The 18,246-nt window shown below is 41.2% G+C and overlaps 1 protein-coding gene across 1 annotated transcript; it reads right to left on the reverse strand.

Annotated features, from left to right (window-relative positions):
• Window positions 1-1,678: 1,678 nt before the first annotated feature.
• Window positions 1,679-16,270, reverse strand: mtg1 (mitochondrial ribosome associated GTPase 1). Its single transcript, XM_033012865.1, has 11 exons — window positions 16,028-16,270; window positions 15,194-15,258; window positions 13,883-13,987; window positions 13,040-13,126; window positions 11,342-11,398; window positions 9,568-9,658; window positions 8,524-8,585; window positions 7,241-7,337; window positions 4,705-4,786; window positions 3,670-3,782; window positions 1,679-3,078 (listed from the first exon to the last, which is right to left on the reverse strand). Exons 1-11 carry the CDS (start codon window positions 16,125-16,127, stop codon window positions 2,981-2,983), a joined length of 957 nt encoding a protein of 318 aa, XP_032868756.1. The 5' UTR covers window positions 16,128-16,270; the 3' UTR covers window positions 1,679-2,980.
• Window positions 16,271-18,246: the final 1,976 nt, after the last annotated feature.

Genomic DNA, 18,246 nt, shown 5'->3' on the forward strand with positions numbered 1-18,246 from the left:
ATGCAGAGGTCCCGCTTGACTTGGGACGTATTTGCCCAGCGCTACGTCGACAAGAACTGTCCCTCTGGCCAGAACTGCACGTCAGAGGTCTATGGATCATCATCAGCCTTGTCCTCATGGCCTGACTACAGCCTGCCTTCCATGATCATTGTGCTCACCTTCCAGTGTTCCCACTTGTAAAGCTGGATCCACTTGTAACCCTGTGTTTATCACCGCTGCTGTGGCCAGCTCCTTTAGGAAGTCTATTCGTCTGCTTAATGTTAGAGCACCGAATAATCTAGACAATGTGGTTGAGTGTTAGCCTTCTAACATAGTTCCCTAACAAGTAAGACTAGCGATTACTATGAGCACACTTAATCCAGAGATGGGTGTAGAGTCGGGGAGATGGTGTCTGCTGTGGACCTGTTGTGACTGGTAAGCAAACTGCAGTGGGTCTTGGTGTCTCGGAGGTTGGAGTTGATGCGAGCCATCGCCAGTCCCTCAAAGCACTTCATGATGGAAGATACCGAAGCCACTGGACACAGGTCATAAGGGATAGGAGCAGAATTAGAAGATTTAGCCCATCAAGTCTACTCCGCCATTCAATCGTGGCTGATCTATCTCTCCCTCCTAACCCCATTCTCCTGCCTTCTCCCCATAACCCCATAACGGGGAAACTTGGGGAATCACATCCTTAACAGAACAGTAGCTGTCGTAGTGATAGGCTGTAATCTGTTTGTGGTTTCTTTAATATTCAAAATGTGGAAGTGATGTTTGAAATATTTAAATGGTAAAAATAATACTTTAGAAACTTTTATAAAGTTGTGTGGCCAGAATGATGTTTCTATTTTATATGCACTAACAGTGTTTAATGCAACCGCTATGAACACAACTTTGTGAACAATTGTAGCGGAAACATTGTTGTGCTTGTATTATTTATATGGTACAAATGATGAATTTGAACACTTTTGATGTTAGTGATTGATAAACATTTTAGGAGACTGCGCACAGCTTGCATGCAACACATTGTATCAATGGTGTAAGAGTCGACTGTTTCATATTGTTTGGAATGCATCAGTATTTAAACATATCTGCCTAAATAAAGGAATTTACGCACAATATTTATTGTTAATATCTATTTCAGCGAGGCTGGTGTATTGCTTGACGTTTGACTGAACATGTGTCTGGTTCTTTAAACTACCAGATTTCCTGTATGATCAATAAGTGGCTCGTTGATATTAGTACAGACTAACAGTTTGCCTGAGCAGGCATGCCTGTACAAATGTCCCCCGGGTCCCACAGCTGGGCATTGTTTCCCCCGTGTGAAGCTTTGTGTAGAATCTAGTGAGAGTTGGTGACAATATAGAGAGGACAAGATTAGATTAGCTTCGTATAAATGAATGGCCAGCATGGACTTGGTGGAATAAAGGGCATATTTCCAACCTGTATCTCTCTACTTTCCATGATCTTTAATGAAAAGCTGGTGGATTTGACGGAGAATGTAACCAGGGTGAGGGACAACAAGGTAAGCTGATTTGTTGCTGCCAGAGCTGAAAGGGAAGTGCACGGCAGTTTGTCACCGGTTAATGTGCTGATTTGATGAGCTGAGACCATCAGATAGACAGATGGATCTCACCATCAGTAAGACTGGTGTCGTATTGAGGGCTCTTCTGAGAATAACCAAATGCTCACAATACGATAACTGCCAGGGTTATGGTAACAGCTTTATTTATTAAAAAAACAATATTATATGGGTTACATGGTTGGACAATGGTACAATTGATTTAATGCTGCACGTCCTTAAAATATCAGCAATTACTGCTTCATATATCTGGATTCAAGATTTTAGATTCAGTTCAATGTGATTGTATAAAATTCTAAAAGCAATCTTTATCATGTACATTTTATATACATCACTAGCAGAGGGGCATAACATGATTGCAATTTACATTCTATAAATTCTGTTGTAAGGAATATCATTGACATGAATTATGTAAATACATCGGAGCTCAGCAGTACCTGGGTTACACAAGGGGTCTCTGTTCTTGAACTGTCCTGAAAACTATTTATTCGTGAATCAGAAACAATTTCTCATTAGCGGAAAACAAGTGAGTGACAAATGACAAAAGATGGTCACTCATTTGAAGCCGGTCGGTGTGGATACCATCAGGATAGTCAGGGTACAGCAAGATACCATCATAGTCAGGGTACATCAAGATTCAAACAAGACTTTTTGAATCACGTTTAAATGAATGTTTGACAGTGCAGACACTTTTGGCATAAATTGTTCAATATTATAAAGTTTGAAGTCTCTGCACCAAGCATCCACGATCAAGTACAACTAACAGCCCTGATTTCACGGAGACATCGTTTGGATTTCAGTAAGCCAGGTCTTCCTGGGGACCTGCTGTCCAATAATGCTGCTGACTAAATGCCACCAACTCACACTGCCCAGCAATCCCACAGCTGCACATTCTAATAACGCCACATTTAATGAGTCACAACCTGGATTTTAAATGTCATTTAGCTGGAACACCATGAGCAGTTCTATGAATTTCGGTAAATAAATTAGTTATTTAATATTTCTTTCCTAACCCCAGAATGGAGCCTGCCTTGTTATGTGTAGGAAAGATCTGCAGATGCTGGTTTAAACCAAAAAGCTGGAATAACTCAGCGGGACAGGCAGCATAACTGGAGAGAAGGAATGGGTGACATTTTGGGTCGAGACCCTTCTTCAGACAGGTGTTCAGATAGGATGTGTTTAATATTTAACTATCTGCGTTTCTGCAGAAGGTCCTGAGGTTCTTTTTTCCTTTATCCTTGAGTTTGTTCAGACATACACCGCACATGTATGTTACAAGACGGCAGACATCGCCTGTACATTCAGCAGCTTTTACCTTTCCATGATACTGGGCCGGATGAGATCATCTCACCTGCCTAACACGTGATCCCATCTCCAGTAAAGTACGCTTCTCCGATTTTCAGACCAGTCGTATGAAGTTCAGTCCAGCATAACCTTCCCCAGTTCTCCTTTCCGGAACATTCTGATGAAGTCATATGCAGCTGCACTGTAGTTGGGCATGAGAACTTTCACATCACCTGGAAAGTTGCAACAATGAGAGTTAATTTGCCCCAATCGTGGAGAACTTTATCAAGATGTCGATCTTCTTTTATAAAGGAAGGAGCAACAAAAATGTATTTAATAATACTCATATGGTATCTTATCTGACTTAGTACTAGACAAGTTTTTAATTACTCATAGCTCACAAATACATGCAGCGCTGTCCATATATATGACAAGAAGCACCAGGCCATTCAGCCCAGCTAGCCTCTGCTAGCATTGAATCGGTACAGTGAATAGATTCAGCCCAGCTAGCCTCTGCCAGCATTGAAACGGACAGTGAAAAGATTCAGCCCAGCTAGCATTGAAACGGTACAGTGAAAAGCATTTGTTGCGTGCTACCCTGTCAGCAGAAAGACAATACATGATTACAATCGGCCATTTACATTGTACATGATGAGGTTAAGCCAACAAAGTCTGATCAGGGATAGTCCGAGGGTCACCAAAGAGGTAGATAGTAGTTCAGCATTGCTCTCTGGTTGTGGTAGGATGATTCAGTTGCCTGATAACAGCAAATCATGAAGATTTAATGTGAAAAGAATTATCAGTAAAGCACAATCAGAACTCACCCACGCCAGTAAGGGCTCTGATTTTCTGCGTCTTGCCAAGCTTCACAGCTATTTTCTTCAGCACAGTCTGCAGATCATCGCAGGGCTCCCCCAGCTGATAGTGCTCAACGTAGCTGAAAGGAAAGGCATGGAACCTTGTAGGGATTTCAATCACAACCAGAGGTTTGTGCAAATAACTTACAGACAGTAAACTTTTCTTGTGCAGGAATGAAGTGCAGATGCTGGTTTATATCGATGATAGACACAAAATGCTGGAGTATGCGGGTCCGGCTGTTAAACTTTTCTTTTTGTTCTTACCTTCATTCACTGGTAGTACTTTGCCTTTGAGGCAGACGACCCTGGGTTTAAACCCCAAAATATGAGAGCATTGAAGTGCGGTGCTGGTAGTGATTAACTGCTGGAGCGTGTGAAAGTTTGAAGTGATGTTAAATTATCTGTGACTTCAAGGAAGAGCATGCAGGTTCTCCCAACACGCCATTCAAATACCACTAGAAAGAGTTTTTATTGCTTATCCCATCAGCGGTGGTGGGAAGCTGCTGAGCCCCAGCTGGCTATTAATGGTTGTCAAAGCCCAGGATGTTGCGATGAGTACACCGTGTAGAAGCACTCTGTAGGGTGTGTACACAGCATAGAAGCAATGTGTGCACGCAGCATTGAAGCACTCTGAGGGTGTACGCAGAGTGCAGCACTGACGATGTGTACACAGTGTGTAGAAGCAGTGACGATGTGTACACAGTGTGTAGAAGCAGTGAGGATGTGTACACAGAGTGTAAAAACACTGGGGATCTGAGCACTGAGGCAGAAACACAGGTTTGAACTCAAATTCAGTCATTTACAGGTCAAATATCCAACAGTGCGAGTCTTTTACAATCAAACATGCCCAATGAAATCACTCCAGGGTTCCCATACCCTAGTGTGTGATTAGTATATATTATGAATCTATACTTATCCCATCAGAAAATGCACAAACGCTATAAATATAGCTGTGGTTCTGCTCAACAAAACAAAATATGGTGTCAACTGATGTCAACTTACTGAAACTTCTGATGTTTATTGAGAGTGAAGAGAAGATAATCTGCAATAGTTTCCTCTCCCACCAAATGGTCCAATATTGTTCCTGCGGGAAAATCAAATACAAGACTATTGCATTGAAAGTTAAATCTTTCAATTGAAGCTGCCTTTCATATTCACAGAACATTCACAAATTGACCTCTGAAGTACAGTACTGTAGTCAGCAACCAACATGTATGTAGTTTAGTTTAGAGATACAACCTTCAGCCCACCGAGACCATGCCCACCATTGATCACCCGTTTACACTGGTCCTAAGTTTTCCCACTTTCACATTCACTCACTACACACTAAGAGTAATTATAAAGGCCAAGTAACCGACAGACCAGCACGTCTTTGGGATGTGGGAGGAAATCGGAGCACCCGGAGAAAGCCCACGCGGTCACAGGGACAACATGCAAACTCCACGCAGACAGCACCCAAGGTCAGGATCAAACCCAGGTCTCTGACGCAGTGAGGCAGCAACTCTACCAGCTGTGTTTGTAGGATAAACAAACAAACAGTAGTAAGTTATCTTGGTGACAATTATGGACAAAGTCACGAGGAGAAATTCCTTGTTGCTATTTAATTCCTACCACGAGAACTTTAACGCGATGGACTTATGAGCAGATCAAACTGAGTCTTTGTTTTAATGGATCAAACAGGACTGCACTCAGTTCAATATTGCACAAAGCTAATCAAGTCTTCAGTGGAATTTGTAACCACAATCATCTGAATGGATGCCAAGAACATTACAACTTCCAAGAGAAGAAAGTTGATTTAATGCAACCTTAATTTGATGGCCACTGAGAGTTGAATAACAGGAGTGTCACAAATCATTTTGAGTTACAAGTCCTTGTAAATCGTCACTGCAAGACTGACCACAGTGCTGGTTTTGTGCTGTGGTTGCCTGTTGAGAATTTATAAAACATAGTAAACATCAGTTTTTCTTTTATTCGTTGTTTTACATGCTGACAGACACTCCTATAAATGTAAAGTTGTAGACAAGCTGTCACAGTAGTTCAGAGGAATGAAATGATCCCACACACTGTACAGCTAATAAGCAGTGAATATTTGGCCCCTCAGGAGTGTCTACTGATAAATAATGATTCTTCCACAAGGATCTGTATCTGTAATATTGTGGCAAGTACGCCCCTAATGTTCCAGTGATGTTGACATATTTACACCAGGCAGCATGGTAGATAACAGGGTAAGATGCTCAATAAACAGACAATTGACACTATGATTCTCTCAATTTGTTCAACGGTTGGGCTGAATTAAAAAGCAAATAGCAAGCAACTCTTATCATAACAGGTTAACAAAGATTTAAACAGCTGCTTGTGCAAGGGCCTGGTGAGACTCTATAAACATATCCCTCACAAACGTCTCACCTTCTCCCAGCTAACAACGATCTATTCTATATTTTCCTTGATCTCCACCCCCTTTGTCCTGTTTTCACACCTTACTCTTCCTTATCAATGTATCTCCCTCTCCCGTGACATCAGTCTGAAAAAGGGTCTCGACCCGAAACATCACCCATTCCTTCTATCCAGAGATGCTGCCATGCCCGCTGAGTTACTCCAGCATTTTGTGTCTATCTTCGGTGTAAACGATCATCTGCAGTTCCTTCCTACAACCAGTGTCCAGTGTCTTTTACACAGAATCAGGGAATCAAGAACCAGAGTACATAGGTTGAAGAGGAGAGGAGAAAGATTCAATAGGAGTCGATATGGGCAACATTTTCCACAGAGGGTGGTGGGTATATGGATCGAGCTGTCAGAGGAGTAGTTGAGACAGATATTATAACAGGTGTTAAGAGACATTTGGACAAGGTTCATGGAGACAAATGGGCTAAATGTGGGCAAGTGGGTCTAGTGTAGGTGGGGCCCCCTGGTCGATATGGGCAAGCTGGGCCGAAGGACCTGTTTCCTTGCTGTATGACTCTTGTATAGTTACCCTTCTTCAGTCCATGTTCATTGAGATGCAATGCTTTCCTGTTTCAATGCGCTCAGTTCAATCAAAGAAATGTCTCACTCTGCCAAATAGTACAGAGGAATGGGGAAAACAATTACATCCTTATGGATCAGCATAGAATGATTTGTTCACGTATTTTCTCTGGGCCTGTGTACTAAAGCTGGTTTTGATTGAACAACTGTCCTGTACCCAGCCGTGTGCCTTGCAGAAATGGTGACCCTGATCTTTAAATCATTTTCTCTGGGAAATTATCCAGGTATTATTTTCTCAGCTGCATTGACAAAGCAACATCATGAATTGGCTTCACAAGGAATTGTCAGCTCAAAAATGTGTTCATCTGCAGTGATGGATTCAACGATGATTTACCATTGCCCAGTTAGCAAAAAAAACATATTTAAACTGTTAGTTCCAGGAGTTTTAAAGGGTTTTCACTGGTCAACCTATAACCACATTGCTCAATGGAAAACACCTGATCTGTTCAGTTTTAATAACTTCTATTATACACACTGATAAAGTAAAGCTTTATCCCGTTCCAAATGTAGAACATACCACAAAGTGCCAGCTTCAAGCCGACTTCCACGCTTTCAATGTGTGGGGACAGCACACCAGGAGTGTCCAATAAATATATCATGGGTCTCTCACACACCTGCAGAAACACAACATTATTATATTCAGTCAAGGTGATGAGAAAATCACCAGCCCTAGATTATCACCAGTTGTATCTGTAGCTGATGCTCATGTGATGAAGTACCCACCACCTCTACTGAAAGGGTGAGAAGGAAATCAAATCTATTCATAGCCCGCTTCAGCTAATCAGGTCACAGTGACCTTCAGCTGTTCTCCACGAGTCCTGGTTACAATGAGTGAACCAGTAGTCATGCAGAGAGCTGTTTCATAATGAGTGCTACATTAAAAATCCTCCCCTCATCATGAAATAACCATCAGTGATTTTGCCAAGGCCTGCTGATATTTTTCATTTCACCGAGAGCTGAGAAGCATTCATTTTTATGGGCCTCATCATTAATAATGTGGCACCAATTTCTTTAAGAGTCAAGGATCAATAGTGTTGAATTATCATATCTACTGAAACGGAACAATGAAATTCTTACTTTACTTTCTTACTTTAATTCATAAATTCTTACTATTATTTGTAATTGTTACTGTGCCCGTTGGTACAGAGAGGGGTGGGTCATGTCACTTCAGCGACTGATAGCTCTGGATGCATCTTTCTTTCCTTTTTTAAAGCATAATGATGCAGATCAGTTTTCTAATCAATATTGCTTCTGGATATTTAATCCCAGTAGGAACTAGATAACAGCTCATATTGGATCTATGATCCAGCTGAAACTGACTGGTATGGGAGTTTCCCATGTAGGTTCTTTGTACGTTCTCCCCATGACCGCGTGGGTTTTCTCCGAGATCTTCGGTTTCCTCCCACACTCCAAAGGCATGCAGGTATGTAGGTTAATTGGCTTGTTGTATGTGTAAATTGTCCCTAGTGTGTGCAGGATAGTGTTAATGAGCGGGGATCGCTGATCGGTGCAGACTCGGAGGGCCGAAGGGCCTGTTTCCGTTCCGTATCTCTAGACTAAACTGAACTATAAAATTATGCGAGGCATGTGCAAGTATCTTTCCCCACAGATAACAGGTGCCGGGCCTGATGGCCTGTATTTCCACTTGGGGCATTCACCATAATTGTGCCCCAGTTAGCCAGCCAATGCATTTGTCTAACATGCAACAGTGCTTCATTAGGCTTCCTACATGCATCTGGGAACAAAATCCACAAACACTTGTGGCGCACACATTATTTTCTAAACGTCACTTATATTCACCTGAATCTTGGTGAGGACAGCTCTGGTAATCCCTGGTGCTCCACCAACTCTCGATGCTTTACCTTAAAACAAAGCAAGGAAATGCCTTTAGCCCTCGAGCTACTTGAATGTAAAATTAGAAGCGAGATTATGCTTTTCTAGAATTCAATAATTTTTTTAAAAAATATTTTATTTTATTAGAAGTAAGTACAGTCATATGGCACCAAAGTGCCTAATATATATTTTCATAATACATTTTATGTACAACTTCTTTTTTTTTTTTTGTTACATTGAAAAAAGATTAGAATAAGAAAAAGAAGTTAGATAGTAAAGGATAGAAAGATGTGAAATATATAGTGTGTGAAAAAAGAAAACGAGTAAATGAAGAAAGTTGAGAGAGAAAATAGAGAAAATAAAATAAAATAAAAAAGAAAAGGAGATCATTATTTATAATCTTGACCAACCCTCGTCCAGTCCTGAAACAGTTATTTTTTACAATTGTGTTGCACCATATGATTCCAAAAAAACGACGAATGGAGAATTGGTCTGATTTATCCATTAGGAGGAATCGCATTTCCTCAAGATGAGCGGTGTCCAACATACTTGCAATCCACATTTTAAGCGTTGGTATTGATGTACCCTTCCAAAATTTAAGAATTAATTTTTTTGCTATTATTAAACCATAGTTAAGGAATAGATTTTGAGATGTGTTCAATTTATTCCCATTATTCAATAATGAGAAGCAAAAGTATTGCTAGATTAAACAGGGCTGGGAGAAAACAAACAATATTCCGTAATGTTTAATTCCATCAGGAGAAGGTTGGAATTTTAAGGGAGTCTCTGCTTCCAGCAGCAGAACCAGGTTTACAGGGCTTGAGTCAAAGGTGAAGCCACGACATTGGAATCAGCCATGTTCTTCTCACTACATGCATGGTACCCTCAGCCCTGCTGTTCACTGATCTTGTGATGAATCTAAAGATGCAACTGATCAGTTTATTGTCACAGAAAGGTTAGAACAAAGACAGTTTTGTGCCACACCTAGAAGTTTATGTAAATGTGTCATACCTTTCCTTAAATACATCCTTCGCATGGCATTAATGAGGGATGACTTCCCCACATTTGGCACACCGATTACCATCAAACAGTACTCCACGTTCTACAGGGAAACAAGGAAAATTGGAATATTCATATTATTAGGTGTTCTGAACAAACCGGAATGTCTACATTCTAAATGATCATGCTTATGTGTCCACATCCACATGGTCTACAAATGATATATAGGACTGACACAGTTAAGACAGAAATCCACAACTGTGCTGACCTGATAGGTACAAATTCTAAATATCTATCAGTGTTGTCAGCATACCTTTCTCTCAAGTACTACAACTCTCTAATTATAGTATTTGGCCTCATTTCAAACCTCCCTAGGTACCTTCCCTGACAAGGAAATATTTCCAAAGATTTATCACCTTTCCAGATTATATTAAAAAACTATTTCAGAGAAGAAATCTATGTCACTGGCGGCCATTTGGCCCATAATGTTGATGCTGGCCATTCTATTTGATGATTATTGTTCATTAATCCGTGTGCTGCTGCCATTAAGCTACAGCAAGTACGTTTCATTGTGTTGTTGCCGGTCGGTACACATGACAATTAAACAATCTTGACTCCCACTGTTCCCAACTGCCCACCACCTCACCCTTATTTGCTTCCACTTTCTTTCCAATCAGATTTCATAATCTACCACTCTTTCTTGTGCCAATCTATCCTTCGGTTCCTACCTCCCTTTATTCCCCATCCTCATCCCATCTGGCAATCAAGCTCTCCTTCCCGGTGTCTAAGTATTGCCTGCCGGGCCTTGTTTCCCTCCTTCCTCCTAAAACTGTGTTGCACAATCCCTGTAAATTCAAAACAAAAATTGAGTTGGAACTGAGGTACAGTCGAGGCAGCATCTGTTCACCTTCTGGGGCAGCTCTGAGATTGCTTCAAGGAGAGAGTTCACATTCCTTCAACTTTGTGTCGTAATACTTCATCTGGTGCCATGCTAATGTTTAATTTAATTAATGTTTGAAAATAGGCAACCTACTCACTCAGTGAAGTTGGTAACAATAGTAACTTTTCACTCACTATCAATCACAAGGCCAATTTTTATTGAAGCCGGGTCTCGACCCGAAACGTTGCCTATTTCCTTCACTCCATAGATGCTGCCTCACCCGCTGAATTTCTCCAGCATTTTTGTCCTTAGATTTTCCAGCATCTGCAGTTCCTTCTTAAACAGCCAATTTTTATAACAATTTCAAATTTCTTCATTACGTTTCCTATACTTGGGTCTGTCATTAATATAAATTTCCAAAAGGGATCAAGTAGTGAGGACTAAAGAATGTACTGATAAACAGCTTCCAATTATAAACCACCCTTTGCTTCCTGCGACTGACGAATCTGGCTCCAATTGACCACGCTGGATCCATAAGGTAATTTAGTAACAGGATGCACTAAATGCTCTGCACCAAATATTTTAATGCATTCCACTGGTTACGTAGTTATGCACAAATCATTCTGCCCTGAACTTCAAAGTTATCTAAATGGTGGCTGCTGCGAGGAATTGTGTGTGAACTAAACTCATGAAGTTATTCATTGGGAAGCACCTCACAAGTTGTCATGCAGATCCCTTTATACTCCTTACATGCTGACAGAAACATTGCCACTATGCTAACTAAGTGATGAATGATAACAAGTGGGTTATGTACAATTCTATACATATGAGTGTGTGATACATATGCACTGGTTTATGACATCAAACAACCAAATGTATATTATAAACATTACACAATCTCCTCACCTCTGTTCGATGATATCGGTCACTTTTCTGAATGAGATCTGTAACTATGGGAACAATCTACCAATAACCAAAAAGCAGAAATTAACCATCAATTATAAAACCGTGAACGTATTGTATTAGGATTTACATTTAAATCTGGAGATCATTTATTCTGCCCTGTTAAATATCAATGTTTATGCTGAGGCTTTAAAATAATTTCACATATGTGCCCAAGGTTTAGATAGGAATATACGTATTGTTGGAACTCAGCAACTGCATGGTTGGCTGTCGATTTGAAACCAATGTGTCTGGACAGTGACTCTGAGTCGGTGCCAACCAACTTCCTATCAGTATTTAGGTTGTAATAAATGAAACCTAGTGAATAGCTCTTTCAGTATTCCTCGGTATTCATTTGCCTGCTGTGATTTGGTCGTTCATTTATAGCTGTGGTGTATGACCCAGGTTACATCAAAAGCAGAATTGAGCTGATACAGAGCTACAATCAAAGCAGCATCTGGCCACCGGCCAGTTTTGTTTTGTGTACCTTCGATCTTCCAGCATCTGCAGTTCCTTCTTGAACACAGCATCTGGCCACCATTTGGGGCAGGTGTGAGTGCCTCAAGGAGATAGGATACATTCCTTTAACTTTACATGCTGATACTTCATCTGGTGCTGTGCTAATGTTTAATTTATTAAACATTTGAGGGCATTCGATACTGGAAGAGATTGGAGAGACATGGAATTGTTTTTTTCCAGAACACCAGTGAGTGAAGGGAAAGCTGATAACAGTATCTACAATTATGAGAAAGGGTACTCGGTCACAACCTTTCCCCTGGATGGAAGTAATAAATACGAGGGCATAGTTTTAAGGTAAGAGGGGCAAAGTTTAAAGGAGATGTGTGGTGTAAGTTTTTATTTTATGCAGAGGGTGGTGAGTACTTGGAATGAGTTGCTAGGGTGGTGGTGGAGGCAGATACGATATTGGCATTTAAGAGACTTTGAATAGGCGTATCCAAATGGAGGGATAGGTGCAAGCAGCTAAGAGTGGTTGGCCAGAAGACCTTGTTCCTGTGTTGTACAGTCCTATATTCTATGCTGCCCTTGTGCCATGCCCCAAGATCAACATTGGTAAAATTATATATTTCTTCACTATTGACTAAAGTAATAGCATATCTAATCTAGTAACATCATATCTATATCACTTTGAAATTCAAAGTACCTTGGGAATGTGTCTCAAAGTATGATCAGAATTTAAGTTGTGCAGAAGTATTCTACAGAGGCGACATGCTTGAAGCTAGTTGTGGTGACTGAAGTGGGATCCTGGTATATCTGCAGATAGGATAGCAAGATCCCCACATGCCCAATGTTTACGCTGGCTGTTCTGGTGTGATTTGGTATGATTTCTCATTTGCCACAAGCCCATGTCAGTGTGTTTCCAGGTAGCCTTCAGGTTATATAGTAGTTTTACATCAGGTAAGATTCAGGGAGTGATCATTGTTGAATTGGTGCTGAATATAGGAACACGGACTACCATTTTCAACCTGCTCATAGGATATCCTAATGGCCACCACTGATATCACAGGAAACTCCTGTCTTTGTGTATTGTATTTTTACATGTATGGCTGTATGGTTACTCAAATATCACTGTACATTAATTGGTGCATGTGACAATAAATGTGAACTTGAACTTCAAGCAAATTCAAATGCAGGAGAACTCACTTTCTTTACATGTACATCCTTGTCCCGAAAGCAGTCGGTGAAAAGGACATTTCGGATTCCTTGTTCATCCAATTCCTTCAGAACTCGCTTAACAATAAAAAGAAATATGCTCATTCTAATGAAAATATAAAACAGAATTCTCTGCTAAACATTGCCATAATTTTGTAACTATGAGCTATAAAAGGTGCTACATAAATGCAAGTTATTTTTTAAAACAAAATTCATATTTGAAAAAGGAAAACCTGGTTCCTATTCCTTCATTGATCCCAGAACCCAGAAGAAAATGGTTTTATAATGTACATATTGCATTGCAAGAAATAGCGATTATTTGTATCATTCATTGTTCAAAATATCCACATGACTATCTGTCTCCAAGCTCATTATCCATGATACCCCCCTCCATGCAGAACAATGACAGAGATCCATTTTTGGAAAGCTTCTGTCCCCACTTAATATTTCTGAAATGACCTTGTGATGCAGCAGTCCAAATGCAAGGTTGCTGTGACCCTGGTGATGAGATAAGTAGTGCTGGATTCACTGACAATATTCTTCTATTCCCCTGAGGCTGATGCTAGTTGAGGCACCATTAGAGACAATAAATGCTGCGATGTGGCAGTCAGGACCCGGCATCAGTGAGCAGCATGTGTATGACTTGTGTCAAGTAGCACATTTCCATTCTCTACAGATGAATGTCACGGCCTTATAGGCGCCACAGGGAAAGTTGGCGGAAATTCAGCACCGACTACTCTTACATTTTACTCCACAGTTAAAAATGCTGCATGGGAAAACTGTGAAATAAGTGGTTACTGAGCAATTTGCAGCCTAGTTTGTCATTGTACAGACCTGTTTATTTGTTAGATCAGCTATGTCCATTTTGTTCAGCACCAGTAGATGTGGTCTGACACCCAAGGTCTCCTTAAATACTGGGTTGCGTCCAGACAGAGGAATGTAATAATGGTCAAGGATTATTGACAGTGGTTTATAGCCATGAAGCGGAACTCTTATTAACCCTTTCCTCTGCAGATACCACAATGATTCATCTTTATGACTGCTAGTTTGTTATAATGTTTGACACTCCAGATCATAAATATAAATGGCTATTTTAAGACGAAGGTATATGACAATGGTAATCCCTCCGCAATGGGAGAAATTGGTGGACGGTGGGACTAGATTGGTCATTACAATCACCATTTTCTAAAATGCAGTGGGGAAAACTTGTCACAGTTTAGCACAGAAGGACCTAGAATTAACCCACAGTCCAAGCGGATAAAATGATTGCAGAATGAGGTCAATTACTAACTTGCATGTCAATAATTTCCCATAGTAACCTCTTTGATGAAGTACACAAGAGTATATTGGAGCAGCACCTTGCAATGAACCTGGATTCTAGAGACAAGGAACTGCAGATGCTGGTTTACAAAAAAATACACAAAGTGCTGGGGTAACTCAGTGGGTCAGGCAGCATCTCTGAACAACGTGGATTGGAATACTACCTGACCCGCTGAGTTACTCCAGTACTGTGTGTCTTTTAAAAAAAATAACCAAGACTTGTGGGCTTGAGTTATATAGAGAGGTTGTACAGGCTGGGCTTTGATCTTGGGAACCTGGGAAGCTGAGGATCACATTGAGGTGTGCATGGTCACGAGGGGAATGGATAAAGTTCACGCTTATATTCTGTTCCTCAAGAGGATTCTAAAACTAGAAGGCAAAGGCTTTAGATGAGAGGAAAGTGATAATTGAGGTACCTCAATTATTTCAATGAGGGAAGCCTGTACCTGGAGGTGGATACAATTATGACTTTCAAAACACATTTTGACAGATATAGGAAGAGATTAGAGGACTGTAGGCCAAATGGGACGAGCCCAGTATTCCAACAGAATTGGCATATACAAGTTGGGCCCAAAGAGCTCTAAGAGGCTAAGAACAAATTTTAGCACTGTGGTGATAACAAGTGAAACAATCTACTCCAAAGATGGTGTTATCCAACAAGTGAATCCAACATACACTAAATGGATCAACTGAGCAGCGGAGGTGTCTCATATGTTAGCGTCACTGTTATATACTGTACATTGGCAGTTTCATTATGGTTATCTAATTACGGTTCTTTCTTGCATTTGGAATAAAGAGTTTTAGGAGAACAGCCTTAAAGGATATTCGTGCATCATGAACTTCAATAAGACAATCCACTTTCTTCAGACTGGCTTGCATCTTTTTAAGTCCTAGAAAATACACAGAAACAGGTTTCAGGATACAGACCATGCTTTGTTAAAGTAAAAGCAATCTATCTACATCCCAATCATCTATCCAAATAAATGTTCCTAATTCACAAACTTAGATATATGCATGCAAACAAGATTTTAATTTATATTATGGTATATGGACACACTTATCCGTTTTGTAGTAAATGCCTACTATGTTCTGTGTGCTGAAGCAAAGCAAGAAAGAATTTCATTGTCCTATACAGGGACACATGACAATAAACTCACTTGAACTTGACTTGATAATCTTTTCACTGTACGAGACAATAAACTAAACTACACTGTATGGGACAAGAAAACACTTCTGAGGCAGAATCGTATAATCTGGAATCATAACATCATAGAATTTTCTGAAAAGTGGGCAGATAAGATTAACGAGGATGTTGCCTGTATTCAAAGTCTTGAGCTAGAGGGAGATGTTGGGCAGACGAGGACTTTATTGCTTGGAGCTCAGTGTGATCTAAAAGACATATGGCACAGAATCTTGTGACAGGGTGGAGGAATCAAGAACTAAATGTAAGGTGAGAAGGATAAGATGCAATAGGAACCAAAGGTAAAACCTTTTTTCCAATTAGATTCTAGTAGATATATTGAACGAGCTGTCAAATAAATCACTTGATGCTGGGACAATAATCTGGTCCACCATCACTGGATTGCTGCATTTAACTCAGACCATCACATATACCGAGGATTCAAATTACTTGAGGCCTAGGCCCCCCGGCTCCGCTACCTTTGGCCATGTGCCCCGGGAACCAGTGCGCCAGGTCGCGGCCACTGAAGTCGAAGTTGCGGGAGAGCCGGAGGGCGGCGTGGGTCACTAGGCCGCTCATGGCCCCGGTACCCGGGCAACGGCCGGCGCCAGGGAACGTCTCCAAACCCGCGCCAGGGAACGTCTCCAAACCCGCGCCAGGGAACGTCTCCAAACCCGCGCCAGGGAACGTCTCCAAACCCGCCCGGCTCCAGGGAGCGGCTGCGGAAGCAAAACGTCTGCAACGCCAGTCCGGCGGCAAAGGCTGAGCCCCGCTGCAACTGGGCGAAAAATGCATATTACAGATATAGAAAATACACAGCACATTTCCAGTCCTCCCTTTTGGTACATATGACAATTAAACACGCTTGACTTGACTCTGGATATTTAGTACATATTATGTTGACCCGCTGCAAGTGACAATGTCATTGTTCTATCTGGGACATATGACAATTAAACACTCTTCACCTCACAACCCCACTTGCAATAACATCCTAAAAACGAGGAGCACGTTTCATTAGTCTAATACTTTAAAGACATTTGTTTTTAATAACAAATTGAAACTATATATCAGACAAACTTGACAGGTTAGTCTCCTGAATGATTTTAAATTATTGCAGGATCCTGGTTAAAAATTGTGTCAATCTTGTGGTTCCTTGCGGAATGAAAGGTGCTACCATACACAACTGGATTTGCACCATTGTGATGCACATCTATGAAGAGTTGATGCGCAAAATAATAAAGGAATGACAGGGGGTTTCCTGATTCCAGCATGGTCTGCTGGCCCCCTGGCTGCAACTTCTTCATATCATTTTGAATGAGGAGGATGAGATCATGGTCTATTTTATTACCAACAACACATGGGTAGAAAGGTTAGAGGCCAGTTCATTGGCTATATTTAAGAGGGAGTTAGATGTGGCCCTTGTGGCTAAGGGGATCAGAGGGTATGGAGAGAAGGCAGGTACGGGATACTGAGTTGGATGATCAGCCATGATCATATTGAATGGCGGTGCAGGCTCGAAGGGCCGAATGGCCTACTCCTGCACCTAATTTCTGTTTCTATGTTATAAAACAATTAGGAATCTTGGAAAGAGGTTAAACTGCAGGAATTCAAAAGTAGTCATCTTCAGAGATGTCTAGCTGGAGAATTGGTGTTAGTCGATGAGTTTAGATTCTTGTGATGTTACATGCAAAAAAGCAAAGATAAATGGAGGACAGCTCACAGAAGATTGTAGCCAAAGGATTTTACTGGGGTCATTGAAAATGGAAGGGTCACGGTTCTTAAAGGGGTGGAGAGCAGAAGGATCTGTGGTGGGGAGCATAATTCTTAAAAAGTGTCAGGGCAGGTTGAAAGCTATTAATAAGGCATATAATTCAGAGGTTTATCAGAATGAAAAAGAAGATATACAATGCTGAATCTTTATACAATACTGGTCCACCCTCACTGGAGTGCTGCATTCAACTCGGATCATCACATTATACAGATGATTCAATAGGGTCCAGAAATAGTTTATAGACCATTGGTTCACAGTATCTGGGTTCTAGTTACACGGATAACATTAAGATTGTTTTCTTCAGCAAAGGGAAGATTGAGGAGAGATAATGATGAGGGATATTCAGAGTGGATAGTGGAAGGCTGTTCTCATTGGTCGAGGTTTTGAGGACTAGAGAAAACAACTAAAAGAGAATTAAAAGTGTTGTGATGAAAATATTTTATACAAAGTGTGGCTATAATCTGAAATGCACCCTCTGTCCCCCGCCGGTAGAGGGCGTGTTCTATCTTCATAAGGGAACTGGATAACTAAACAGTGGAGAGAGATTGTGTTCAAAAGGGAACTGCAGATGCTGGAATATCGAAGGTACACAAAATTGCCGGGGAAACTCAGCGGGTGCAGCAGCATCTATGGAGCGAAGGGAATAGGCGACGTTTCGGGCCGAAACCCTTCTTCAGACTGATGGGGGGTGGGGGGGGGAAAGAAAGAAGGAAAAGGGGAGGAGGAGGAGGAGCCCGAGGGAGGGCGGATGGGAGGGTGGGAGGAGACAGCTAGAGGGTTAAGGAAGGGGAGGAGACAGCAAGGACTAGCCAAATTGGGAGAATTCAATGTTAATGCCATAAGGACGCAAGGTCCCCAGACGGAATATGAGGTGCTGTTCCTCCAATTTCCGCTGTTGCTCACTCTGGCAATGGAGGAGACCCAGGA

This window comes from Amblyraja radiata, chromosome 37 (assembly GCF_010909765.2).
Source record: "Amblyraja radiata isolate CabotCenter1 chromosome 37, sAmbRad1.1.pri, whole genome shotgun sequence".
Taxonomy (NCBI): Eukaryota; Metazoa; Chordata; class Chondrichthyes; order Rajiformes; family Rajidae; genus Amblyraja; species Amblyraja radiata.